We start from the raw sequence: 27,507 nt of genomic DNA, 5'->3' as shown, positions 1-27,507 counted from the left end.
TACTGTCCTTGAGCATTGTCAAATTCTCCTTTATGTCAGCAGCTGTGCACTGGGCAATGGTCCCTGTTATGGTCAAATAAAGGGTGTCAGTGTGTCAGATCCTGGCGTCAAAAGCAGTTGTGTCCAGTTTAATGGAAGCTCCTTCATTTAATGGCCATGTGACGTTAGGCATGGGAGTACCCTGAGGTTATCCATGGTTGGAGCCAGACTGTGTGTCTGCCAATCTGGTCTTGTTTTCCCACTTCAGCCTCGCCCCTTAATGCTCACATTGTGGGTCAGTCTTCTCTCTGCACCCCTCAGGGAAGTTTGGACTGGTCCACAAACTGCTGATTAGGGGTACTAAAGCTTCCTGCAAGAGCTCTAGCAGATCAAAGAGCAGAGAATGGTGGGCAACTCAATCCAAAGTCCCAGCCTAATCAAAGTTAAATTCAGGATAAGCCTCCAAGTTTCACCATGGGCCAATAGCTGTAGACAATGTGATTTTGATTAAGGCTGATAGCACTGGGAAAATCCACCCTCTTTGAAACTTCACTGGGTTAAAAGCTAAGACCACCTCTGTGACTGACAACCATGAAACATGGGAGCTCACAGATTGCCAGCATCAGGTTGACATTTGCCAAAGACCAGAATCAAAGATCTGTGAGCATGGCAAGCCTTTGCAAGGTTGCACACAATATCACCAAATGCCTACTGGGACACATTATGGAAAGCCCATGTCTCTGTACTCACATGTTTGAGCTGAAACATTTGTTTGGGTGGGGACACATCTTTCAAGCGACTGTAAATTAGTTTCCCTGGGGCCGCAAGCTCATTAGCGGCAGCCATTCTCTCAATGGCATTAACATCATATGACGCTGTAAATTCAGATGGTGTGTTTAATAAATGGCTGTCATTTGAAATTGATCCCCCAAAATGGAAGAGAACAACATTAAAGAGCTACGTATCTGTGCCCTTGGCTTTGATCCATGACTTGTGGTTTCATGATCACTTTGACACTGGTTGAATTACAACCCAGAACTTGGCCCAGGCGCTGGCTGCCTGTTACTGCCCTGTCAAAAAGGCAACAAGCACTTTGGCACCTGGGTGCAAAGCCTTTGGCCTGGCAGCAAGCTGCTGCAATCCAACCCTCATTAACTAGAGCAACGTTTGGTGAACACATGGCTGATCCAAACAGTTACAAGCCCTCATTCATTAAAATTTGAACCTTATTTAACTATACCACATGTTTCAAATTATATCATAATCTTTACTTGCTGCTTTTCATAACAAAAGCAATTTAAGTATGCAGAGCTTTGCTGAAAATGATCTGTTAAAGCTTAAATCAACGACATGAAAGATGTACTCAAGTGAGCTTGAAAAGCACCAAACAACAGACTGGTGAAATGTGCCGCATCACCACAGCTCATGTCACTACAAGGTACGTGTACTTAGTCTCATGTTTTGGGACAAGATAGGTGCTGACAGCCTCATCCGACCACCTCACTGTTCAAAAGGCCGAGCCACAACACCAGGTAAGAGTGAACTCACGCATGTCCCCACAGGCCGAAACCCCTGGATGGTAAAAGGTCTGTGTCTCCTGCTGAAGGACAAGCACAAAGGGAGGCCAGACTTCCAACCCTAAGGGGACAATAGGGCCTCTCACAGGGCCACTTACACTCCTCAACACCTTTGCCATGGGACAGGTGATGAAACTTCTATCTTCCTGCTGGACACGGATAAATCAGAGAGAACTATTGGACCACAGAGAGATGGACAACATCCTCTTTCAGCTGACTTCATCCAGAGGTGAATTACAACAGGCCTCTGCTTATAATAGGCTTTGTTTAGCTTGTTCGCTAACTGCGGGATTTAAGCTCAATCTGCAAGCCATCTCTTCCAGATGACCCTTGTGCTCGGTGTAGCTCATTAGCTAGCATAAAGAAGCCATATATCACCAGGCAACAGGAATACATGTGGAAACCATTTTTATTTCACCTGGATCCTCTACTGGAGGAGTACAGTTGAGGTGGAAGTGGCCTGTGACGGATGTTGAGCCCTCCATAATGTTACTAATTGGTGGTGTAGATGTAGTATAGGATTATATAAGTTTATAGGTTTGAGTTGCTCTGCCTCAACAGGAAGACTGAGGCGATTAGCCTCGATCAAAACCTGCATCTGTTCTGTGCCAGCTGTTTGACAGATTTTTTTTTTAAGCGAATGGCCAGGCTGTTTGGCAACCTCTTATTCTGCGATCAAAGCCTTTGAAGTTCGTCTTGCTCCCAGTAAACCCTCACTGTCCAGATTCATCCTCTATTAAAGTTGAAAGTTCAAGATGATCACAGCTGCTTAGGTGACTGTCTGATATTCAAGTAACTGATTTTGGGTAGAGCATCACTTTAATAACAGGAATTTTAAGGTTCTTACAACAGAAGCAAAATGTCCAAGTTTTCTATCTTGTTCCAACAAACACCTCAACATTTACAGTACTCAGTATTATTGCAGGTGGCAGAGCTGCCATGCAGACATGACAACCTCTCCAGTCATGCAGCTGACCCACATACAAACCCTAATCCCCTACTTTCCAGTGTTTGTTTTCATAGAAAGCCTGAATGTGTTGGTTCGGGTTGTTTATGTGGAGACCTATTGCCTGACTGACCTCTAAGTCTCACTACAGCATACTTCTCATGATGCCAGCCCCTTCTCTGGTGAGGCCTACCAACTTCTGGTATTGTTTCACCACAGGAAAGATGTTCTGCCAAAGGCTATGAATCCTTGAGCCAACTGGAAATACCCAGAGAATGTCTCCTATGAGATGAAATAGCTGCTATTTTCTGTACTAACACAAATATTGATCTTTAATAAGAGGAAATACTGCACACACTGCATTCCTGCCATTCTTATTGCACACTTTGGAATCCCAACATATTATGACTGCCTTCTTCAGCAAACAACATGCTGGAGCGCCGTGCTGTCCGGAGGCATGTCACCAGATGGCTGTGATCCACAACACAGGACTTCACACCTCGCCAGGATTTGGCTGCATCAATCAGAGTGGTGGCACATTGGAGCTTAAACAAAACAAGGCTTCATGTACATCTAAACAACTGTGACATGATCAAGACTTTGTGAAAATCTTCCTCCCTTTTTTTCCTATTCCCCACTTCTTCTCTGAGAAAGATTGTGAGCGCTAAAACAAAACAATGCAAGGATATGGTGTTCCTTCACCAGATGTAAAGGCCAAACAAAAGGCGTCGTAACTGGCAGAAGAGTAGTGGGGTGGTGGGGAGAGGGCTAAAGGTCAGCACAGAGGGCAAAGTAAACAGAGGAGGACTCACCAAGTCTGGGTTTTAAGTCACTACTCTTAGGTAGACATCAGAAGAGGAAGACCGAAAATTATTGTTGTGGAAGATCTTAGGGTTAATAAGAGCTTTTTGATAAACTTGTAGCACCAGAGGCGAAATGCCGACGCTTAGGTATTGTGTTCTTAAGCTGGCATTAATAAATGTTTTTTAAAGACTGTTTAATGTTGCCTGGATTCTTCTGAACATGCATTAAACATTTAATATGTCTAAAAATCCTCCGCAAGCCCCACATACAATTGAAATTCTATTTTGATTGTCAAATGTTTTGCAAAATTATATTGTATTTCACTTGTTCTACCACAGACTAAACATTAATGTTTTTCTGGTTATGTTTAGGCAACTCAGAGCACTTGCTTAAAGGTGGCATCTGATTCTGGACAAAGATTCTTGATTGGTTGATTGATAGTGAGCTAGTTAGCATATTTAGACAGTTAACATGTACCAGATTTACATCCCTCTCATTACCCAAAAGTGCATTGGATTAGTATTGCTGATTCCACCTTTTAGGATGGTGAAAGTCCAGGAAAGATCTTGGCTGATTAATAAAAAGGTCATCGCTAATTTGGAGCACACTTCTTCCTTGCCTTAAACCTATTACCACATATTTAATTTGAATTATTTTTGCCTCACTAGGGGCAGCAGAAACTAATTGTTAACACAGCATTCACATCAGTCTCTTTTAAGTTGATGCAGTGAACTCATGCAAACAGCATCAAAAAGTTCCCTTTTTATGCATGTGCTACTTATGAATCAGTCATTTGGAGTCCACTATTGGAAAGTCCAATATTTGCCTTCCTTTAGCTCAGCTTTTGGTCTCTATCAAAGCCTTACGGCACTTAAATGACTCTTTTATCAGCTACTTGCTAAAGTGTCTGTTTGTGATTTGGTGCTGGCAAGGTAGGATACAATAATTTGTTAGAGATCTTTCACTAAAAGCAGCTGCCTGTTGCACCTGCAATGTGCATAAGAACAGTGAGACTGGACCAAAGCAGAACTTTTATGGACCAGATAGTCAAAGTGAGGGAGCTGAAACTCTTTATGAAGTTACATAAAGCAGATTCAGCTGATAATTACATTCATTTGGTATCACATGATATGTTTTTGTTGTAAAATGTAGGTTAGAATTTCTCTTTTGCCAATGATGGAAGTGGAACAGGCTGTAAATGTAGGTCTGACATATTACATCTTTAGAACTAATTCAGCAATCATGTACTTCACATTAGAAGCACAGTTAGATTTAGGATTAGGAGTTGTATTTTTGACTTTCTGGTGAAAGCATGTCAACTATTCACTATCTTTTAGCTCTACTTTGGTCTCCACTAAATTCTAAGTGAAGCATTTGGCTTTTTAGCTGCTCCAGTTAATCAGTAACTTTCTCTATGACTTGTTTCATGCTGAGCAGGTAGCGTACGTTTGATGAGAGCAGTGAGAGTGAACCCAAGTCAAGACAATGAGCTGAAAGAAGCTCACAGTTCCCCTGCAGTTCTACATAACTGAGAGGGGATAATTCTCTCTGTGTTTATCACTATAAGTGGCACCTCCACAATTACACAAAGCTGACATATAATCAATATGAAAATGATGAAAAGTCCTTTTAAGAATCCTTTTAAGCAAAATCATTTAGCCTGACCTCGTGCTTCCAGTGTGATTCAAGAAGCCAGTTATGTTTATTGTTTTGGAAATCATAAATATGTAGTATATAAACATATGCTGTAGGGGATATGGACTGAGACCAGTAGCTATACAGCACCTTGTGCAGGTCAGAGGCTTAATTTTGAAAAACAAAACACTGAGCGGTTATGCCAGTGAGAAACAATGAAGGAAAACCAATGAAGGAAAATAATTGTTCCACAACCCTCCACATTTCACAATCAAACCCAAGAAGCTTTTTTTCATTTCTTAACAAATGGGTGCCATCAAATTTGAGCGATATCACGAAAGGTTAAGGTGCCTCTGGCCCTTCATAGCTGAACTTAACCTACTGAAGACAGAGTGCTGTTACATCAATGGGTACCTCTGACAATTACCTCTGTGCCTCCAAATAGCCACCACATGGCTCACAAGGCTCCTCATCAGCCACTGAGATGCCAGCAAATGGTCCAAGATGGGCCGGGACAGGAAGCTGGCCACAGTGCAGCTTCCTCCCTTTGAAGTGTCATTAATCCTCAGGCCTGTGTGGGTATGAGTGTGTGTGCACTCGTGCTTCTGTCTTTGTGAGGACCAATTAGAAGTGAGATAGTGAGATTGAGGACAAGAAGTCTTAAAAGTGCATTTTTTCCCTCTCATAACATACATATTCAGGTTTGATGATCCTATTTGACATGTTCCTTTAAAGCCAATAGGCATTAAATAGCAACTCCCATATAAATAAGGACATGCTTCACTATAAAAGCATCTGAAAGTTTCCCACTGTACTTTATGTGTTCCATTTCTGATACTGATACTGAGCCGCTGCTGGGTGGCATGGAAAGACACAAGTACGTGAAAAGTCTGACAGCCTCACTTTTAATACCTCCTTGAGTTTTTTCGTTGGTATCTAGTGTCCTCATGTTAGATAACGTGCAAACAGAAGCTGAAAAGAGGTCCTGAGGAAACTAGTCCAGAGCTGGCTTATGGATAGATGCTGAGGTATTTGAGTAAGAAGATGTAAAAAGGTATTTAGACGGGACATGGCTCTGCCCATCAATTGCTTAAAATGTTTTCAGAGTTCATACTTGATTAAAACAGTGTAAAAGAACCTGCATTTATGAGCTATGCCACGCAGATATTTGAATTTTTCAAGTTTAATCTCAAATAGGGATTGAAGACTTGTGTACAATACAAAATGTACCAATGTTTCGGGACATTTTCATCATTATATAGCCTTTTAACAATACTTTTTAGCTGTTAAAGAATTAATAATATGTTTTTCATTAGCCTTTTCTTTTGAGGTGCTCTGCTTTTTTCTATCCGATTATAAAATAATCTTTAAGTCCACTACATAAAGATCACTGCTTATTATATAAAGAAGTATTTGAGGTGGTGGAGCTTATATATAATCTCAGAAGAAGCATTTGCACGCTTCACCATCAAGGAGGCAGAGCCTTGGTGGAGTTATGTGACGACTGGTGTTGATTTGTCTGTCTGTTTGTCTCTCTTTTAGCAACATTACTCAATAATGGATGAACAGACTTGGATGAAATTTCCGTGGAAGATCAGAAATGACACAAGGACCAATCGATTAGATTTCAGCTGTCGGAAATGATCCGATGACTGAACAGCTTTGGCGAGTACTGAGCTCTCTGAGTGCTTTTCTAGTTTATTAATCTGTTGATATTTGAAGAGGCTCCCAGATCATAGCTTGCCTCAGTAAATAAATATTGCTGGAGTTTAAGGAGGCCATTCCTATCAGTATTCATTAGACAGTTACCTAAACCCAATAATTTGTGTTAAAAATATTTAAATAACTTTGCTGCACTGCTTCATTTGTTTGCTATTGTATGCTGAAGTTACAACAGTTTAGTTTATTTACTAATTTTAGATTTATGTATTTCTGTTTCTTCTCTTTGCTCTTCTGATTGGATTGAAGGTGCCTAGCTCAGCTATAAAAAGAACCAATCAAGATTCAGCAACATTTGATTCTGAAAACAGTTTGTGGGTTGTTCAGCCAGTGTTTATGTACATCAAGCCACAGCCACAAAGTCTTGATAAAGCAAATTAAAGGTGTAATTCTGTGAAGAAAGATTGCTGATGTTTAGTATTTAGCCAAATTTACCATCCTTTTTATTCTCTCTCTCTGCCCATTTCCCTCTGTCCTGTGCCATAGAATCAACATACATAAGCATCAATCCACATAGGACACATTGGAATCACATTGTGAGGATAGATATGATCCACTTTGTTGCCTTTTTGCAGAGCCAGGACTGTGTATAAACACCATATTTATCTCTGTGCACAAGCAGAATGGACAGCTGGTGCACCTTAAGGACATATTCAAAGAATTTGACAAAAAGTGTGTTTGCTTACTCTTCCTTCAACTTCCCTTTCTATAGTTAATAAATAATACATACCTTCATAAATAATACCTAATGATGCTTATTTTTAACTTTTATGTTCATAAATATTTCATGTCATAAACAATCTTCAGGCGCTTTCAGAAAACAACACTTTGAGAAGATCAATAAGAGGAAAACTGCATCAGTAAGATGGAGATTTTTTACAGGGAACATTTGTGAGAGGGTGGAGAAGTTCTCTCACCTCCGCTTGGTGCCACCAACGGCTACCAGCCTGATCTCTCACAGCTGAAACATAACAGATCCTTTTAGACCCTGAATGTAACCCTGTTGTCTCTGTCACCCTCGCAGTACGTGATGCTTCACAGCTTTTACAGGATTATCACCACGGGTTAACAGGGTCTTAAATAACTGACTGGCACCAGGAACCGTGCTAGGAATTAGCCACCTGCTACATCGGACAACACAGAGCAGCAGCAGAGAGAGAAAGACGTGGAGGAAGCGTCCTCCAAGGGGCAACGATGGCGTCAAACAAGGTTGAGGTCGCTCGGCACCTCGCAGGCATCGCTCAGCAGGAAGTGTGGCTTCCTTGAGTCGGAGCTGTGAGGGCAGAGGTCAGGGAATGGGATCGGCAGATTGTGTTACCGCCCCCAGATGTGGCAGTGGACGGCCATGGCTCCAGTCTGGAGGTGCCCCAAATGCAGCGTGACTGCCTGCTCAAACTTAATTCTGCAGAAACTGGAGTTTCTATTCTGAGAAATGCCATTCCTCTGTAACACAGGAGTGTCTTGATCTCTTTTTGAAACTGGTATTCTTTAAAGGCTTTGTTTAGCCCATTTTCTATTTTTAAGCTTCACATTTACACGTTTCCCTGCCTTGAAACATCGATTTTCCTTTGAGCTTCATTCAGGCTGCATCGGTCTCTTAAATGTAAACTGTTTCTGAGGGGCAACACAGCAGAAAACACAGAAGGAGAGGAGAGTTTGTTTAAGATTTATACACCATGTATGGATCATGTGAACCGTAGCGTGGCTCTGTTTCAGAGCCTGTTTATATTCTGGGTAAAATATTTCCAGTGGCTCTCGTGCGCTGTGTTTCCTCACCGGCCTGTCTGCCCCGTCAAGAGTGATGAGCTTGAGAATGAGAAACAGGTGTGTGTGAAATGTGGGGATCACTCCTTTATCTCCCTCTCGCTCCCTTTCCCTCTCTCTCCGAGCCAATGTTGTGGAGCTGTGTTATGACAAGGAAGGTAAAGGCAGGAGAGCGAGCAAAGAAAACACAGAAGAGGGTAGGATGATCAGAGTTAGAGAACAGCAGATAGAAGCATTTTTTTCTGGCAATCAGATATGGTTAGCCACCCACAGCTAATCCACAAATCAGCTTCACAAACAAAGACAGAAATAAATAGATGTCTTATCAGCCAAGAAGTAAAAGTATTACAAAAAATCGGACTAGAAAGCGTTTTTTTAATCAGCCTGAAATACACTGATATGAACACGAAGATAAAGCTGCTCAAATTATGTGTCATGTGAGGCTATTAATGTTAAAAGTCCACTAAGATAATGTGTGAAGTGGATCGTTTAAGATTGATCAGGCAACAACAGGAGAATAATAATGATTAAAGCTCAATCAATCAGTCATTCACATGCTGAATTGCTAATACAAGCACTTCATTCAAGGCATTTAATCTGACAGTTTGATTAGATCACTTTCAGCAAATTCACAGCTTTGTCTCAAAAATCTCAACCACTATTAGATGTCTTGCTATTGTAGTCTGCTGTTCTGTTATAATTTAGTGCCCAGAGGGTGAATAATACTCACTGTGATCTCCTAACATTTCCTTTTAAACCAACATGACGCTGACATTTGAGATTTGGAGTGAAATGTCTCTGAAACTAGGCTGTTGGATGAGTTGTCAAGAAATTTGTTCCACACTCCCCACAAGATGTATTGTTAAAGCTTGGTGTGCCTTTGAATTTCCAGTAGTACCAGCTGCAGGTCAGAAACACGGTGTGATGTCGGTTTATGACCAAATACCTGCCCCAGCTGTACTTTTTGCATGGTGCCCATTAGCACACGCTGTAAATTAATCCTAACAGCAAACATGATGCCAGGTTGCACGTTACCATGCTCACATTAGCCTTTAGTTTAGCACCGCCCATTCAGTAGCATGTAAGCTCCTTTTATAGCAAACTTCACTTTCACTGAAGTATTTTTAGTGGATTGTACTTACAAACAAAATGAATGTTTTAAAGGTACCTGTGTTATATACTATTACATTTATTTATATTGTCAGTTACTTTCCGTTTTACGTCAGTCTCCAGTTGCTGACAGCTGTTGGAAAATGATCTGCCTGCAACTATAACTGGAGTGTTTTATAGCCCAATTGAGATGTTTAGTGCTTATAAAGCTAAATCCTACTGCACTGTAATAAAAAACTGTAAAAGTAAAGTACACTTTCAAATAAATCTTGCTTGTCTTTCTGCTTTGATTAAGGCAGTTTACTTTTGTGGATTCTATCAACTTGGAATTACATTATATACCCTTGTTCTAATTTTTAAGTTTATTGCTGCAACTTCTTGGAGCAGAATTCCAGAATAAAGACAAGAAAAGAATGGTAAGTCAAGGGAAAAAAAATCATGTTTCTCGTTTTAAATTTGGATGAAACAAATTTCAGGTTGACTTTTGCTAAAATGAAATTACAGCAATGCAAATTTAAAGGAAATCAAAGGAGTTAGTTGCATCTGACTCAAACCAGTGACGTTAATTTTACTTGCTGACTTAATTTGGATACACTTAATTGAACTGCCTGTAACCAAATGAAGAAATTAATTTGAACTGGTCCAACAACTCTATTTTTCAGCGTAATATAGCCTACTTCAATGAAATACCAATATTTACCACACTCTATGACTTTTTATGAAGCTGTTTCACCGTGGTCTTCATTGCAACCCGCAATCTAATCCCGTGCTGCTCTTCTCAGCTTTCCAGAGCCTCCTACCTGGCCACCCCCACCGCTGGGGAGGTCGGGACTCCCTCTTTACTGCTGCTGCCATGCAGCGCTCCGTCAGTGTGCCAGCAGACCGCGCAGAGCGCAGAGCGCAGAGCGCAGCGCCACGCTGATCGTCTGTCTCACAGAGAGGATCTCCACACCTTTACTGGATTTGAATGACAGAAAGAGTGGATAAACTGAACGAAAAAAGGTGAGCACGGAGAGGATTTTTATATTTTACTTGTGTAATTATTCGTAGATGTTTGTGCGGAAGCCAATTTTCTGTTGGGAAGTTTTTTCGGATACCGATCAGTGGACTCTGGTCTGGATTGATCCATCTGCCCTGTAACCTTATGTGTTTATTTTACATTTTCCTTTGTTAAGTTCTCAGTGTTAGTATTATAGTGTGAGTGCAGTTTGGGGAAAGGGAGAGATTGGCACAGGATAATTACGCGTCAACTAAACACCAAATCATGGCTGACTTATCGGTTTAAACCTTCACCAATAACCAATCAATTGTCCTTCGATAGCTTGACGAGTAACTATCAGTGCTGGAGTCAGTTAGTCAGTGGTGATTTTGATGTTTATACAACTAGGCTGCTTGAAAGCATTAAATTATTCTTAAGTTGATTTCTTAATTGGCTGAATATGTATATCCTAATGACCAAAACGCCTGCTCGTCCTTGGAATATTTACTTCAGGGTTACTGCAGTTTGTTTTCCCAAGAGTCTCACCTGATATCTTTATGGTGTGTTTATGGCCGGTCCCATATAAGCCAAATTCTCTCTGGCAGCAAGTCTGTGATGGGTGTCTGGCAGTATGGAGCTGAGTAGTCCATAAACAACAGATCACGATTTCGAATCAACCCAAAACTGTTTTTTTTTTAATGAAGTTGGCATCAATCCATCATCTGTCACGTAAACCTATATGTGGACTCCCTGTTTTAACTCAGCCTTGGAGTCAACATGGCAATAGCTGCATAGTTTAAAGCGGGTATAGAGAGAGACATGACTGACCTCTGTGTTTTGATTAAAGCAAATACAGTTGACCTGGAAGTGTAGGTTTATACCACCCTAACTGTGATCTGCACTGAATATTTTCATCTGGATAAAATCAGGCAAATTACCCAAATGAGGCTCTGGTTTCCAAACATCTAATCAGTGAGGAAATAAATTGTAATCCCAATATTTTAGGAATATTCCACCAGTGAGCTCATTTAATGCATGTCTGGCTTTGTAGACAGTCGCATACACAATAAAAACAAACATAAACTAATTATAAAGACTAAGGCTGTGTTACTGGAGAACTATCAAAAGAACAAAAGTAAGTTGGGGAGGATCATTGGGCAATCCAACCACTCTAATCTGAAAGGACCATGTCTTCTGCAATCATGTGCCCTCAGGGTCAACTCCACCTTGACCCACGTCTTTCCCTCCAGGCCTCAATGTGTAAAGGCTCCTGCACCCAGAGTTGGTTTGATCAGCATGGGGTCAGGAGCATAAACAGCTCTGCACTCAGACTAAACAGACCACACATGTCTTCTAAACACATTCGCCCTGAGATGCATAGGTGAGCACGTGTCCGCTTGGTTGGCCTGCGAGCAGCAGCAGGAGGTTTAATTCATGCTTTTTGATGCAGATCATGAACTGGCAGGTATGCTGTTTCACTTCCAAAGGGAGATGTGAACTTTTCAGTTTCCTGTGTGTATTCTAGCTGAGAAAAATCTCATCTCTACGTGTTTTTAGTAGCTCTTCTGGAGCTTTTGAACACGTCACATGATGACTTAGCCCACTTTTCTGACTACTTCAAGGGCTAAAGTGGTGGTTTGTGCTCTATTCGTCATGCAGGCTCTTGTTAAATTTCATGACGTGTAATGAATTGTTTGGAGATAGATTATGGCCCATCGCCTCCCCGCCTTGCCTTACCTTAACTTTTGTTTGAATCTTGCAAATTGGACCTGACTTGCATCCCTGCCTGAAAGCTACGATGACTCACAGCTCATAAACACCTACAGCCAACCAACATCAATCCTTCACGTTGCGCGTAGGATACACAAGTCTCTCCGAGTACCTGCAAAATTACAGTGTGGAGCAGTCGTAAACAGTCCTCCTTTTCTACCCAGACTCATGTGGCAGTGTGCTGATTTTCCAGCGGTAATACAGCTGCATCTGTGTTTGATGCTGATCCCAGCGGAGCAGACAAGAATACTTCCTCCAGTTACAGAATGGAGAGTCCAGGGGCAGAGCTGTTCGCTGTACTCTCCGTCTGAGCTGTTGACAGGAGCCCTGACATCATTAACATGACTAAATGAAATGTAATTTAGGTCTTTGCCTTCCAGGTTGGCTCATAGCACCAGTAGGGATATCGATGATGATGGTGTTAGTGATGCAACGCTTAAGAAAGCCTGCAGAATCACGTTTCTTTACGACTTTAGAGACAGTTTGCTTGTTTGCACTGCACTTACTCATACAAATTCATGTACTCACCACATTATAAACATTTAAATAGAAGCCAAGAAACTACCATGCCACTGATCTACACGTGATCTAGCACTGGTCATAGAGTTGAATATGTGATGGGATGAAATAGCACTTCAAAGATTCCTTTTCTTTTAGCCTTTTATTTTCCAATTTTCTTCCCTTTTTTGTTTATACATACACTATTTTTTACATCGCGCAAGTGTAAAATTTAATTGGTTTGAGCCACATCAGCGCTGACTGTGGAGAACTTGGCAGAAGCCGCACAATGCTTCATGGTTTCAGTTCACAATGGAGCCCTCATGTGTTTCCTCTTACTTAAAGTTCAGCCGTGCCACAGCGACACTCAAGGCTAGGTTTTGTTTTCTTGCGGAGCGTTGTCCCGAAACACGGCCTTTTCAAGAGACGTCCAACATTTGTTTTGTTTAATCCCCAGTTTGTTGCATGGTTGCATGTAAAGACCCCCAAGTTATGGCGGGAAGTTTGAGTTTCTAATTAGAGGGGAAAATGTATCCTGCTAATGACATCATTTTCCCCCTGGCATCGTGTTAGGAGTGTGTGTGTGTGTGTGTTGCAGCACAGCAGCTGGTTTTAGACTTTTGACATTCACAGCAGTGCGAGACTTCAAACACTCACACACTCAGGCTTATAATTTAGCTTTATTGCTCCTTGTCGCCTTGTTTGGGCCATTGTGGCAAAAGTCTCTGGGAATTTCCTTACTCACTGTTTTCAGGAAGAACTATTTGAAGAAGAGGAAGAAGTTGTCAAAAAAACTCAGCTTCTCGGTTACTTCCAGCACCAAAACAACATATTGAAGCAGGCACCCTATGATAACGTAATCCCCACTCTGACAAAGGACTGCTGGATGAAAGGAGAAGTACAGCCTACCATCTAGGTACCAAGCTGGTATTTTTTCTGTTTTGTAAACACCAGTGTGTGGAATCATTTTTCAGTGAAGTAGTAATTTAATGAGAACAGGCATATTTTTTCAAATAGATGAGTCTGTGAAGCTTGGAACTTTCACTTGTCTTATCTTTGTTGAAAGATTTACAATGCTTACTCAGGAGTTTGTTCCCAGAAATCCAAATTTACACCAAATGCTTGTGTCTAATTTTGGAACCATAACTGATGCGATCATTATCTGTCGGTCTTGTCATTCTGTGGGATCTGAGACCAGTTTCTGCTGTTACATCACTGCCACCTCCATGGGCTCATAACCCGATCCATAATTCATTGTGTGCAACGAAATCATGAAACATGATCTGACAGATCTCCATCTCCTGACAGTCCCCTGTGTGTGGGTGACAGCTGTGAGAGCAGCCCTTCTCCTCGCTGCTCTCACATCCCTGTAATTGTTCACAGTCCGACCGGGCGCCTTTGTAGCTCTGCCACATCCCATCACATTCAGCCATGCCACGCTGTGTCCGTTCAACCATGAGGAAGATGACACAGGCCTGGACTTTCCCTTTCGACACAGGAGGAGACCATCGGTGCAGCTCCACAGACTCCTCCAGATGTTTTCTGATTCTGACAGAAGCAAAGGGAGGAGGAGGAGAGTAGGGACGAACAGAGGGGTCTCTTTCTGTGGCACTCGAGGGGCTGTTAGTGGGGAAGCAGGTCGGTTGATTGGTAATGAGAGAAGACAGCTGGCAGGTTCAGCGGAGGTTAACAGCTAAGCGTAGATGGCAGCGAGGAAAAACAGAAGAGCTCCGTTTAGGGTCTTTGTGAGAGAGGTTGTGGGGGATTCTTTTCTTGAAGTTTTAGAGTTTGCTTGAGGGTTTTTTCTTTTCACGAGAGTTGAAAAAGATGAAGGTTGGATTTTGGTCTGTGGCATCTAACACTGAATATTTGGCTCTTTTTAACCTTTTCTTGGTGTTTCTTACTGTAGTGATGGAATTGTACATATACTATTCTGCCAGTGAGATTTAACAGTTTTTGATTGTTTCTGATTGGTTGTCAATTGAAAGAACACTGCTCTTAGTCTCATATTTGTATTTTTTCACCAAGCATGATTTTCTGATGGAGAAGGCCAGCTACATTAGTTTTTAAATAAAATAATAATTAATAACCAACCTTATCCTTCACAAACCAGGACTGGATTACGATTCCTCATTTGTTTTTTCAATTTAAAGTTCTCATTCTAAGAGGCATTAAGTAGAGCGTTTTATTTGTTCAGGAGTTGAACCCATTGGAGCTGCTTGGGGCAATTCTCTGCTGTGCAGATAGCAAATCAATGCTGACACATTTAAAGTGATGTAGAATCTGGAGTAACACAGGAGGAGGGGCTGGATTGGATTTGGCACTGCAGCCAGAGATGACCTAGTGTTTGGGGACGCAGCACAGCTGGAGCAGCTTTAAGCCCTAACCAACTCCAAACAGTCCTGTCAAAGGTACTCACAAGTTAGTGCTAACCTTTTTACAGCTCACATCAGCAACACGAGGTTAGAATAATTCTGCAAATGTTGTGTGAGCATCTTTTTAGCAACCTGGTGTGTCTGTGTGAAAAGAGGGTGGAGTTAGACAGATGTTACACTAATTTTCTTTCCCTTTAGTCTTTCTGGGAGTTCTGGCTTGAGTTTCTCTGTCCTCACATGTAGCCTCTGCTTACCTAAGTGTTGAAGACAACTTAAATCATAATTGTCATACTCTAGCTCTGCTTTATGTACTTCTTCTATAAATCACAGCAGAGGATTTTCGTCGTTGTGTTTGTTTTAGGACAATCCACTCAGCTCAAAGGCAGGTACAGAAGTGTAAAATTTAACACCGCTGACCGTGTTTTGACTTCCTCGCTGCTCTTTGCAACTCTGAAAGCCATCATCCGTTGAAGCATCTTTTATCACTTTGTTGAAACAGACATATGCCTGGCAGAGTGAAAAATGTGCCGACTTGGTGAAACAAAACATCTGGCACTTGGCCAGTCGGAGCTGTCTTTCAGAGCATTCACAGCAGCAGAGAGCTTAATGAGGGTTCACAGTGTGACAACAGAGATTCATAATTTAAGACTCTGAGAGATTGAGGGATGTGCCCAGATTTATGCCTCTGTACTGTACTGTACTGTACTGTACTGTATAAACAGCCTCAGGACGTTTTTTTTTTTGTTGGGCTGGGGGTTTGGTGTTACTCTGAGCGGCTCAGTGTATTTCCAGTCCAGAGCTGTTGCCTCACACACACACTGTAGGTCACCGTGGTTTGTGTTTCTGGTCACATAAGCCAGGCTGGCATGTGGAGGGGGTGGTCATAATTTACAAAACAATGCTGTCCAGAGCTGCAGTCTGCTTAATGTTGCGCAGATCTGGACACTTAGTGCAGAAACTTTACACTCTCACCACACTGTCTCCTCCGTCACATCCAGATGTCATGTGCTCAAAAGCCCACAACCAAAGAAATCCAGATTTTTCACCAATCAATTAATTGATTTAACTCAACTGAAAAGAAATAACTTTAATCATTCATTGTCTTTTTTGTTCTAGTGGCCACAGTTGGAAATGCAGGTCATGTGACATATTTGGACCCAGAAAACTTTTTTTGATATTGACATCAATTTCATTAAAAGAACTGTAAAACTGAAGAGGAACTAATGAAGAAATAAATATTGTTGCTATGACGCTTCATCAGCTGTTCCAATTTTATCAGATAAAATTGTAACCACTCCTTATTTTCACTATCAACTGAATTGCCAGATATTTTTGTGATTTTTCAGCTAGTTGTTAGTTTGTTGATAAAGCATCCATCATTTTTTTTTCATATATAGTCCAAGACCAAATGACTAAGAAAGCAAAAATTCCCATTTGAGATGTTGGAACCTGATTAGCATTATTAGCATTTTATATTAATAAATTAGCTGCCGCTTTGGACATATTTTTCATTATGGAAAAAATCCATTCTCTGCGAAAGTATGCAAGTAAAAATTGAGTCTTAGCCAAAGACAAATGCCTACTGGTCCATTTAACTCAAATACAAATTCTAATCTCAAACTGGTCACTCTCCAATGAATAAACCCTAAAAACACTTCAACCAACTAATAAAATGATCAAAGATCTGTTGAAAGCATCGCTTTGGATCTTTGGCTGCATTGTCTCGGCATTTAGCTTTGATCATATATTTTCTGTACAGTTCCTATGTGAGGATCCAGGTATACATCATCTCCTTGAGAGCACACGAGTTCACCCGTCCATAGTTCACTCATCAGCAGTGAGGCATCGCAGGGTAGCTTAACATTCCTGTACTTCAGGTGTCTTTCTGTTACAGTGTGGGTTATTAGTCCCACATGCTCACCTCTACTGGTGGAGAGATGACATATCACTTAACCGCCTAGTTTGAATCAGACAGCTGGTGTGCAATGCTTTAAAAGTTGTAACTGAAAAAGCAAATAGTGACTCACAAAGCTTAATGGGTCAGAGTTGTTTGATCGTCAACATAGCAGCGCACTTCCTGTGCCCTTAGGTAAGGAGAAAAACGGAACTTGCCCAGTTTGTTGATAAAAGCAAGAATAAATGTGTACATGTTATCTGAGCAGAGCTTATCTGTGTAAGTCCTGCTTGGGTGTTACAGCACTGATAAAGGTCTGACTTACAGTACAATGAATGGAAAAGGTTGATTACACGTGTTGAGGCAGTCAATGCAATCTCGTTGTGGTAATTCTCACAACTTTTCAACCTAATGGATTTTAACTCTTATTTTGATTATTGTTTCATTTGTTACTCCATAAAATATAAAACCAAGCGGCTATCAAAGGTTACCAAACTCTTGTATGATGGTTTAAGTTACAAAGTTTCAACAGCTACAAGAATTTTTTTTCAATGGTATGGAGAAGAATCTAGTCAAAATTCATCTTTGTCTAATTCACATGTACTTCCACATACGCCCAGGATGTCCCAGTACATGTTCCTGGTGTGGCACTCCCATCCTCAGCTGTCCCTGCGAAGATTTGCTTTGAATGACAAAAGGACTGCAGCAGTGAGTTAAGAGCCCATCTTGTCCATTTTACGGTTGGGGAGGAGGTCTATTCAAGTCGGGGGTCCCTTAAGTCGTCCCAGGTGGCCCACTACTGATCCACAAGACTGTGGAGAAAAGCCCTAGGTAGCCTCCAACCGTATATCAAGTGCCTAATGGCGCTGAAGGCCTCGCGTTGGTGATAGGATTTACAATTAGCTACCAGGCTTTGTTTTTGAAGGGGACAGTAGCCTATATATCCCGTGGCTCCATCTCTTGCATTTTATTGTCATCATGTTGGTATTTGTTCTTTTCCCTCCCTGACTAATGAGGCAGAGCAACCAGGTCAAGGCTTATCTGTAGACCTGGAGGAGGACCATTGTTGTGGCCCATTAATAATGCAAAGAAAGGCTGGTGTCTTTGTTCGGAGGATGGAAGAAGACATCTCCTTTTCTTTCCCCTACCCCATAACGGACTTCTTAAGGTCTGCGTCTGCTGTGCTGGTTAATGACCAAACGCACATGAATCGCGGCTCATTAGTGGCAGACGCTTTTTATTCACACTGTAGAGAATCGATGTGTGCAGATGCTTCGTCATGACATAAAGACATCTCTGAATGAGCTCTGGTTAACGTTTGAACATTCAGATATTTCAGTCCATTAGTGATGATTGTTAGTGTGTGTCATCCTTAATAGCTGTGCCAGATGTTAGGATAAAGAGAGAAAAACAAGACAACAGAGAAAAAGAGGAAAGGCAGTTGGTTCCTTGTCGGCAGCAGATGCACCTCATCTGTCGAAAGATTAATTTGACAGGTGAGCGTGCAGAATAGCCTCCCAAGAGCTTCAAACGTGGTCCTAGTGAATTTATTAACCTCCTATCTTGTGTTTACCTCACTGCGTACATAATTCACAGCGAAACTTCCTTTAACCTTCTGGTCCAAGGCCAGCTGGTTTTTCTTTGGATACGCCCCGCAAGCCTTGATGAAGCTATTCTTCTATGGGCTCTCTCGAAGCAAACAAACACTTCCTGGATTTTTTTGTGTTTGATTTCTTACTGGGGCACCACTTTCACATCAGGAAAGGAAGAAGAGCTGCATGCTTTCTCCTAACTGATAACGAGACCTAAAGACGACCTGCTTTGTGTGTTCATGAGGTCAAACCCATGCAGCACAAACAATACTATCGATTAAAAGGACAACTGAAGTCCTTTCCCATGACAGGTCTGTCAGGGCCATCTGAGCATCTTGATGTAGCATGACACAAAACATCTGGTTCCTCTTTAGCTGCATGGGGGTGCCTGGTTAAGCCTCCCCTGCAGGCTGAGCCATCCGCTTCACAGGGAGAGAGGAAAGAACGGGAGGGACAGTTTTATTAAATAACAGAGAGATGGAAGCCACACACTTTACATGGTGAACTGACAATCCGAGAGTTTGTTGGTGTCTTTTCTGCTGCATGTCCGAGCAATCACTTGAGAGTCAGGTGTTTGAAGTTTCTGCAGGTCTCAATATTTTTTGTACTTGTAACTATTTATTCTATTCAGTGTTATATATATAATAGGCAGACACTCTTGTAGAGATGTGTAATAGGTAATTAGCCATAAAAGGAGTGCAGTTCCTGAAGAAAAAGTGCTTGGTAAATTGTTTAACAATGTCTGAAGTGTCTTTGCCCCTCCCCCAAACCTCTCTCACGTCAGAATTGGATTGGCTGCAGCTGGCAGTTTCTGAAACTGACATTTGAACAATTTGCATAAATTGCTCAGGTGTTGTGCAGTGCTGGGTTCAGTCTCCTTTCAAGTGTAGAACCTGAATGTCTTTGAGGAGGAAGTGTCCAAAACTGTGCACCTTTAAGCCATTATAATGTCTCAGTCCTCTCTACGATTGCTGGCTTTTCGCCCTGTCTTTGAGGACGGCTATTGAAAGGAGGCTAAGACAATACAAACACTTTGTACTTGCCAGTTTGTTTAAAGCATATTATGTATTTGCTGCATCCCCTGCTGTAAAACTATGATAAATGGCTAGTTTGGTGGCCAAGGAATTAATACTCATGACCCGTTTTGACGGGTTAGTTTAGTGTCTGTGTAATTCATTTTGCAACTCCTGAACTTTTAGGTTGGGACTTTTTTCAAATTGAAATGTAGATGACTAAAAAATACAACAACAGTAGAATCAGTTCTCATAAAAAAGACATGTTTGCAGAAGTAATGCAGTGTGTGGTGGGTCAAGCTGGATAAAAGCTTTTGAAGAGTGCACTCTGGGAGTAACAGTAAAAGGAGTAGGAGAAGGAAAAAAAAGATGCAGAGATACTGACAGAGGGCAGACAGGATGAGAGTGATGGAGTAGGTAGGGAAATGAAAGGGTAGGGAGGCCTTGTAGCACATACAGGAGATGTCAGGAGATGAAGGTGGGAAGGAAGGCAGCAGAGTGCAGGCGAATGAGGTTGGAAGGAGAAGGTGGGGCAGCAAGAAGAAGGGGAGGGTTCAGAGGTTAATGACAACCTATGGTGAAAGACGAAGGAGGTCGTGAAGCATAAGAGAAATTCTAAAGCCATCTCACGCTTTTCACAAGCTTTGAGATCACAGGAGAATGCGCTGGGTAATAATTTGGCTCATTATGGTCAATGGAACTAATGGTGGCTATTGTTCTCCTGCAAATCCCAGTAGAGTCACTGTTTTACCGTGTGTGTGTGTGTGTGTGTGTGTGTGTGTGTGTGTGTGTGTGTGTGTGTGTGTGTGAGAGTGTATGTGTGTGTGTTATAATCTTGCATTCTCTCTGGTGCTCCAGTGTTTTCAATCTGGCCTTTTTATAGCTGATGTTCCAAATTTTTTGTTTCTTTTTACCACACTTATATCAGTGACTCTCTGTCTTTAGTGCCAACCGACAGCTAGCACTGTGACTCAGATGTAGTCATGTGATGTCCAAGATAGCACCTGGAGCAAGCGATAACCTCTGAAAGTGGCTGGTTCCCTTCAAGCTCTTCATGTCACATTCAGTGAATGCACAGAAGCATTAGAGGCAGAGCTAAAGAAATGCATTAAAAGTAGGACAAATACAGATATTGCTTATATTATAGTGGGTTTCAAGGTTGTGACTCTTGGCTCAGTGGGGATTTACCAGTTTCTGTGCTCACTGATATTGCCCCTGGTATTCTTTATGTGATTGTTCATACTTTAACCCCATCCCCCTCATAGAAAAGCCAACATCAGCATTAATGAATTTGTTTAGGCTCCTATGGCGATAATCTTCTTTAACGCTTGAATAGCATTAGCCGGGCCACTTTTTCATTTTGATCTCGGATGGGGAACAGATTGTTCCATGAGAAAAGATGTCTAATAAATACCCTACATGCCAAGCCACACACCATAACCCCCATTCCCACTTCCTCATTTTCCATCCATTTTACTTGTTTCATGCCCAATCCAGTCTCTTTTTTACCTCCACACCTGTTGCAAGACATTTTTCCCGGAACTCTACCCAAACAAGGGTTGGCTTTCCCGGGCTGTGATAGCCTCACATCTGGAAAAAACTAACCAGTAAGCTGTAGCCTCTCACTTCCTCAGATAATTTATAGTGGTATGCCATTTGACAGGCTCTGTGAGGGGCGTAGAGGCTGAATGAGGTGGAGAGTATGCTCAAATGTTAGCTCTCCTTCAGTAGTAGAGTGCATAAAAGAACAATTATATTAAACCCAGTAACAAAAAAATAGGAGAGAATTTTAGGAATTGGGTAGTGGTCCATGTATACCGTCCATTTGGATGTGCCAGTCTTTGATGTTATAGATTTCTTACACTTGTCTATTTGAAACAAGCGACCAATTACAATTATCTCACACAAGCAGCAGGATGTTTCCATTTTTAAGAATATAAGCATATTGTACAAGTTTAATTTTATGAAAATAAATGATTTATTAAGAAATTACCTCTGTTTCTTCAAGCTGCTTTGATTTGATCTGGACAAAATGCATAAAGTCATATTTTCTTTGCTTCAAATGGCTTCAGCCTTTGTTGCATGTCATTCTATCACCCATATTCTGTAAATCAAGAATATAAAAGGTGAAGGTGGGGGTGTAATTGTTTGCCACTATCAGTGGTGTCATGCGGTTCATCCTGACAGATGAAACATGGATCCTTTTTCCTGGTTCATTGTTTTACCTCTTGTGAAGGAAAAGCTAAAATAGCATTTGATAACACATGAAGCAGACCTGAGGGAACAATAAGCACAACTATATAACACCCTCCTGCTGTCTAGCACAGCATAAGGAGCATTTATCCGTCCAGATGGGCTTTTAATACATTTTGAAGAGGGGTGAATGAAAAACCACCACCTGTGCCTCTGAGTATTTATATCAGCTTCAGGTTTTAGAGATGTGCTCTTTGTCTGCCCCTTTGGAGACAACAGACACTTACTGTTTGTTGCGTTTATGCAAAAAGGTGCAGAATATTCTGCTGCTTTACTGTGCATACAACCCTCATTCATTTATAGAGCAGCCTTGTGCTGATGTACACATATGCTTATAGGCGCATAAAACTAGAGCAGATACACAAATACCCATGACCGCATGCACACGCATACATGCACACATACGTAGACACATGATAACTGTGCTGGGATGTTTTCAAGCTATAAATACTCCTGGGGTAGAGCCTAGCCAGTTATAGGCACGTGCACCCCCTCCCCCCTATTTACCACATAGCATCCAAACCTAAAAGATAAAAAACGTCTCTCCCCACAGAACACAGTAAATAGAAAATATAGCACCTATGGCATGGCGTCATGCCCTGTAAATTATCTTTTGTAGTGGCTTGTTAATTTGAAAAATAACCCGTAAAGCTGTGACTTTGAAAGAGTTAATACTTAAGAAGCAACTGGTTCATTTTAAAAGCCTTTTTTAGTGGGTTTGAATCACAACCGCCTCAGTTTAGTTTTCACTATAGATGTTTGCTCAAAACGTTAAAGAGGTCAGTCACACGGGTATGTCAGAAAGTCATAATGTTTCTGACAGATTTCTGCCTCTTGAGCTACTTGTCATATTATGTGAATGCAATAGCTGTGACAGAAAGAAGAACTGGTGCCAAGACAGTTTGTTTGCAGCAGTACTAAAAAGCAAATATATAGAAACAGTGTCTGCTCGTCAAGTTTTAGCAATAATACAAGATGTTGCATCTGCACAAACAAAAAAAGTTTAAACAACTGGCTGGATAGAGGATGACAATGAGTCTTGGTGTATGTCTTGTGGAGAAAGCACGTGGAGGCAGACATGTCATCATCCTGTCTGGACAAAACACAATAGTGTATTCAAGTTTTTTCCTCATTCGCCACTTACGGGATACTGTAATAGTTACATGATTGATATTTCTCTCCTGTAAATGTAAAACAGATCGTATAAAATGCTCATACATGTCAGCTCTGCACTGCTGTCTGCTCCAGACATGCAACTCCCTCCAGCTTTAAATAAGCACAACCTGAGCTGAGCTTCAGGGATGGTTCTCCTTCCTGCCATCTGGTCTCTGCTGCCTGCCCTGTAGAGTAGCACCTCCAACTAAAATCACTCCTTCTCTTTCTCTGTGTCTCTCAGGGTCCACGCAGGTGAGCTGAGGACAAGGACGTGATCTGCTTCTCCACTATATGTCCATCAACGAAACAAGTGCCTTGGTGCTGGCCACACTCAGGTCAACTAAACCACGACGGACGCCAAACAATAAAAGTATTGACCTGGTGTCCCTTAGAAAGCCTGCACAAAGCAAATATTTGAAGGAATTATATCTGATTTCTCCAGGCAGCTGAAAAGATCAACAGTGAAGGGTGTCGTTGGGAGACGGAAAGAGAGAAGAAAAAGTGGGGGAGGAAGAAGTAACCCTTACAAAGTGCACCCTGCCTGCTATTTCTGCTGTGCTGTGGGCAGGGAGCATCTCATTTGGGAGTGCTCTTGGCTGACAAAAAAGGACTTCCCTGTTCCCTGGCTGCCTATCCAAATGCCTGTGTAAATACTGGATAGAGATATCAATTTGTCTGGGTTCTAACACTGCCCAACAAAGAGACTGTAAGCTATCTATAGAAAACATTGCAACAAACTTGGACTCTGCGGTCTCCTGAATTACTACTTGTCTATTACCCCTCAAAAAAAGATTTCAAAGCTGTGAGAACAGGAATGAATGCTGTCACGGTTCTCTACACTTAGAACCAGTTCCAAACACTCTGCAGTTTTGATGTCTTTCCCAAATTAGTGAATTAACATGAAGCCTCTAACACCAATCAGATCCCCGTCTCCTCTGAGGCTCCTCAACAAGGGCCCAGACTACCTGCGCAGGCAGATCGACGGTGGAGGCCAGGGCCGCTCCGTCAGTGCTGTGGAGAGGCTCGAGGCTGACAAAGCCAAATATGTTAAGAGCCAGCAGGTGATCAACACCAAGCAAGAGCCTGTGCTTGTCCCGTGTGCCACTCCACCACCACAGCCTCGACGCACTATTGCCATCCCAGGTAGCCTAACGCCTCACCTTCCCCCACGGCGTTCATCCAACACACCCTTCTCCACACTCTCTGGCTCCTTAACTTCCAGAGATGAAAATGAGAACGATGACTCCAGAAAGGAGAATAGACGTACTTCTGTTGATGTTGAGGCACATAACAGGAGCAACGTGAACAATGTGATGCCTCCCAGCCCCAGGGGACCTGGAATTAACACCTTGGTAGCACCACACAGTGCTCCTGTACTCAGAAGGAGTACAGGCAAACGCATGCTGAGGCCAGACTCTCTTGTCATCTACAGGCAGAAGAAAGAATGCAAAAGCCCCAGCGCTGCTGCAATGGGAGAAAACAGTAACATGGAGGTGAAGGGTTACAGTTTTGTCCGCCGCCTCTTCCAAGGCTCCATGAGAGAGAAGAGCATCAGAGGTGAGGGCAGAATCCAGAAGATGGTAATTGGTGAGGAGAAAGCTCTGTCGCGGGATGGTGAGTCACGCATGTCTTGGACCAACGATAAAGACATTACGGATGGGGGACCAGCGAGCAGGAGGTCAAGTAAAACTGACCAAGACCATAGCCCAGAGTCTATCCCCAGCCCTGGGTTAAGCTGTACACTTGAACAGACTAAGAATGGGCTTACAAATGGCACCAGTGATGGAGTTACCACTGGTATCACCAATGGCAACCATGATGACGAAAACGACCCATGGAAGCGGGCGTCACCACCAGCACCCAGAAGGCAGGTTGGGCAGTTGCATCACTCCAAGTCCGATATGCGTCTGTGCTGCTCAGTAGCATTGTCGGAGCAGGAGCATTTCTTTGACTTCTGTGGGTTGGACATGGACATGATAGAACGTCTGGGACGAGAGAATTTCCTCTCTGGTGCCAGCTCGATAGACACTCTTTCATTGGCGCTCCGCAGTGTGGGCGGGGATGGTTGTGGCGGCTCAGAGCCCAGTGAGTTCTCCCGCCATTCAGGAGATGGACTGTTTCAGGAGGAACTGGCTGAGCAGCTTCCCACCGGTGTGTCCATCATTGAGAGGAACGCTCGTGTCATCAAGTGGCTATATGGGTGTAAGAATGCTGCTCGTGAAGGACCCAAAGAGTCGACCGTTTAATGTAGGGACAAGGATCCACGTGCCATGAAATGCTAAGAGTCTGCAGAGTTTGTTGATTTCTTTTCCATTAAATAATAAAGATGATTTGTACACACAGAAGTAACTATTCAGGTGCATTGCTGTATTGCAACACAGAAGGGAAAAATAGAACTCAGTTCTATTTTTGAGACTCACGCAGCAGTGAAGTCAAAGAGCTGAGCTTCATTAGACAAGGCTGCCTTCAAAATGTGATTTTACTTTTAAATTTCAAATGAGTGTCAAAGACAGTGAACTAAGGATTTGTTTAAGTTGCTAATGTCTGCATGAAGGATTAGCATTCCATGGCACATAATTACCTTTAGTCCCTTGACTCCAAAGAGACCGCTTCTTCCAATTAGAGAACTGCTCATAGTTACATATTGTTAAATTGATATATTGTATTTATAGATCCTATGGAGGCATCATGTGAGTATGGACTGACCTTACTGGAAAATGGAGCTGTTTCTCCCAGCAACGTGTTTTGGTATTTGTGCGTGTGTGTGTGTGTGTGTGTGTGTGTGTGGAGTGGACATGCTGTCCTCTCCATTTGTAGCTTCTTTTAAGCTATTGACAGAACAGAGTCAGAACTGATTTGAAATCAGCCCCCTGTGGCCCTTCAAAAGGCACATGAGTGTATGTTTGTCTGACACAGTGGACACAGTTTAGTGTTCTTGACACCAACACTCTCCCTTAATGACTAATTTGAAATGGAAAACCACTAAGCTACATTTTTTTCCAAACTGGAAAACTGTTGTGTGAGTGTGAAGTGAACCATGAGTACCTCATTCGAATCTGTCCCAGTTTAGTTTGTGTGTTGCTTTTTTTAAAAACTACTTAAACGCAGGCGTTGAAACAAACATGTGAGGCACCCCTGTGGGGTTATTAATGCACTGAACTGGACACAGAGAGGAAATGAAAGATAAAAAATATAGCGTTGACTCTTTCCAGAGATTCATCTCATAGGATGTTAAACACTGAGCTGGATTCTAAGAAGTATCTGCATCCTGAAAATCAAGGGGTCATGCCTTGCCAGTAATTTTCATTTGGTCATTTCATTTTTCAAAGACAGTCAATGCTCAGTAATAACTTGTGATGCAGTCACTGATTGCCACAGTCAATATTTCATGCCTGGTCAGTGGTCACTGCTGTGTGAGCTTATGAGCTGCGACAATAAAAAACAGGGACTTTTAATCGTCAGTCCTGTGAGAGCAAAACTGGACTTTGACCAGCAAGTATGTACAAACAGAGATTTTTTATCCCATTAAAGTAAGTTCAAACATGTAGAAAATGTCATAAAATAATATATTCACCTCTAAAAGTAAAGGAGCTCATGTTGTCAGACCCGTACTGCCAAATGTTTTTCTCACTTTCACCATCTGGCAATTTAAAGATGTGTAATCGCCCCTCCCAGCTCAGTCAGCCCGTTTCCCGTCAAAACAAGCAGGGAGGTTGAAGCTGCCCTCCTCTCCTGTCTCTGATAACCACAGATCCTACCTCACTTCATCCATTCTTCAGTGATACTCACTTTATCTCTGTGAAAGGTCACTTCCATTGCTTGTCCTGCGAGGATGCCACTGAAATGTGAACTGGGGGTCTATGGAGGTATGTGGAGGTTAGACTGAGAGGCCTTGTAGCCTGAGTATTACTGAACTCAAGGGCACGTTATATTTGTACATGTGATGAATTAACACAATTACTTGCAACCTTGGTGTTTTTTTTTTCTGTATTTATCATCAGCATGAACACTCCTGAAACTTCCTTCCACCTGGAACTTTTTTTTTTAATCTCTCTGTTAAAAACTGTTTGGTTGCATGTTTACAAAGTGGCCCTGTAACTTCTGATCCTCTTTTTTTAATTTGATATATGTGAGAGATTTAGTTTTTATTCCAAAGAGTTTTGTGTATGATGCACAGAGCAAATAAACACAAATACGGAAATATCTGTGTGGATGTCATTTTTTTTCTCATCTTTATGCTTTTATCCTTATTGTTCCTATTATTTTGGAGATATGGCAGAACAGTATCTAAACTCACTGTGCACTTATTGTAGCACACATGGCAGAAACAAAGAAAATTTAGTCAGCACTGTGATGCTGTTTTGTCCTTGACTCTTTGTTGCCTTCCTCCACCATGTCACGTCTCATTTTTCACATTATCTCAAGTGGCTACGCGCTAATCCTT

General features: G+C 42.0%; 1 protein-coding gene across 1 annotated transcript; it reads left to right on the top strand.

Moving 5' to 3' along the window:
* The first annotated feature begins 10,375 nt into the window (after positions 1-10,375).
* fam110d (family with sequence similarity 110 member D) lies at positions 10,376-27,264 on the top strand. The gene is made up of 2 exons (XM_023285477.3): positions 10,376-10,536; positions 23,305-27,264. The coding sequence occupies exon 2, from the start codon at positions 23,963-23,965 to the stop codon at positions 25,307-25,309; it is 1,347 nt and encodes a 448-aa protein (XP_023141245.2). The 5' UTR covers positions 10,376-10,536; positions 23,305-23,962; the 3' UTR covers positions 25,310-27,264.
* Positions 27,265-27,507: the final 243 nt, after the last annotated feature.

Source organism: Amphiprion ocellaris, chromosome 9, assembly GCF_022539595.1.
Source record: "Amphiprion ocellaris isolate individual 3 ecotype Okinawa chromosome 9, ASM2253959v1, whole genome shotgun sequence".
NCBI lineage: Eukaryota > Metazoa > Chordata > Actinopteri > Pomacentridae > Amphiprion > Amphiprion ocellaris.
This window is presented reverse-complemented; position numbering and strand designations above follow the sequence as displayed.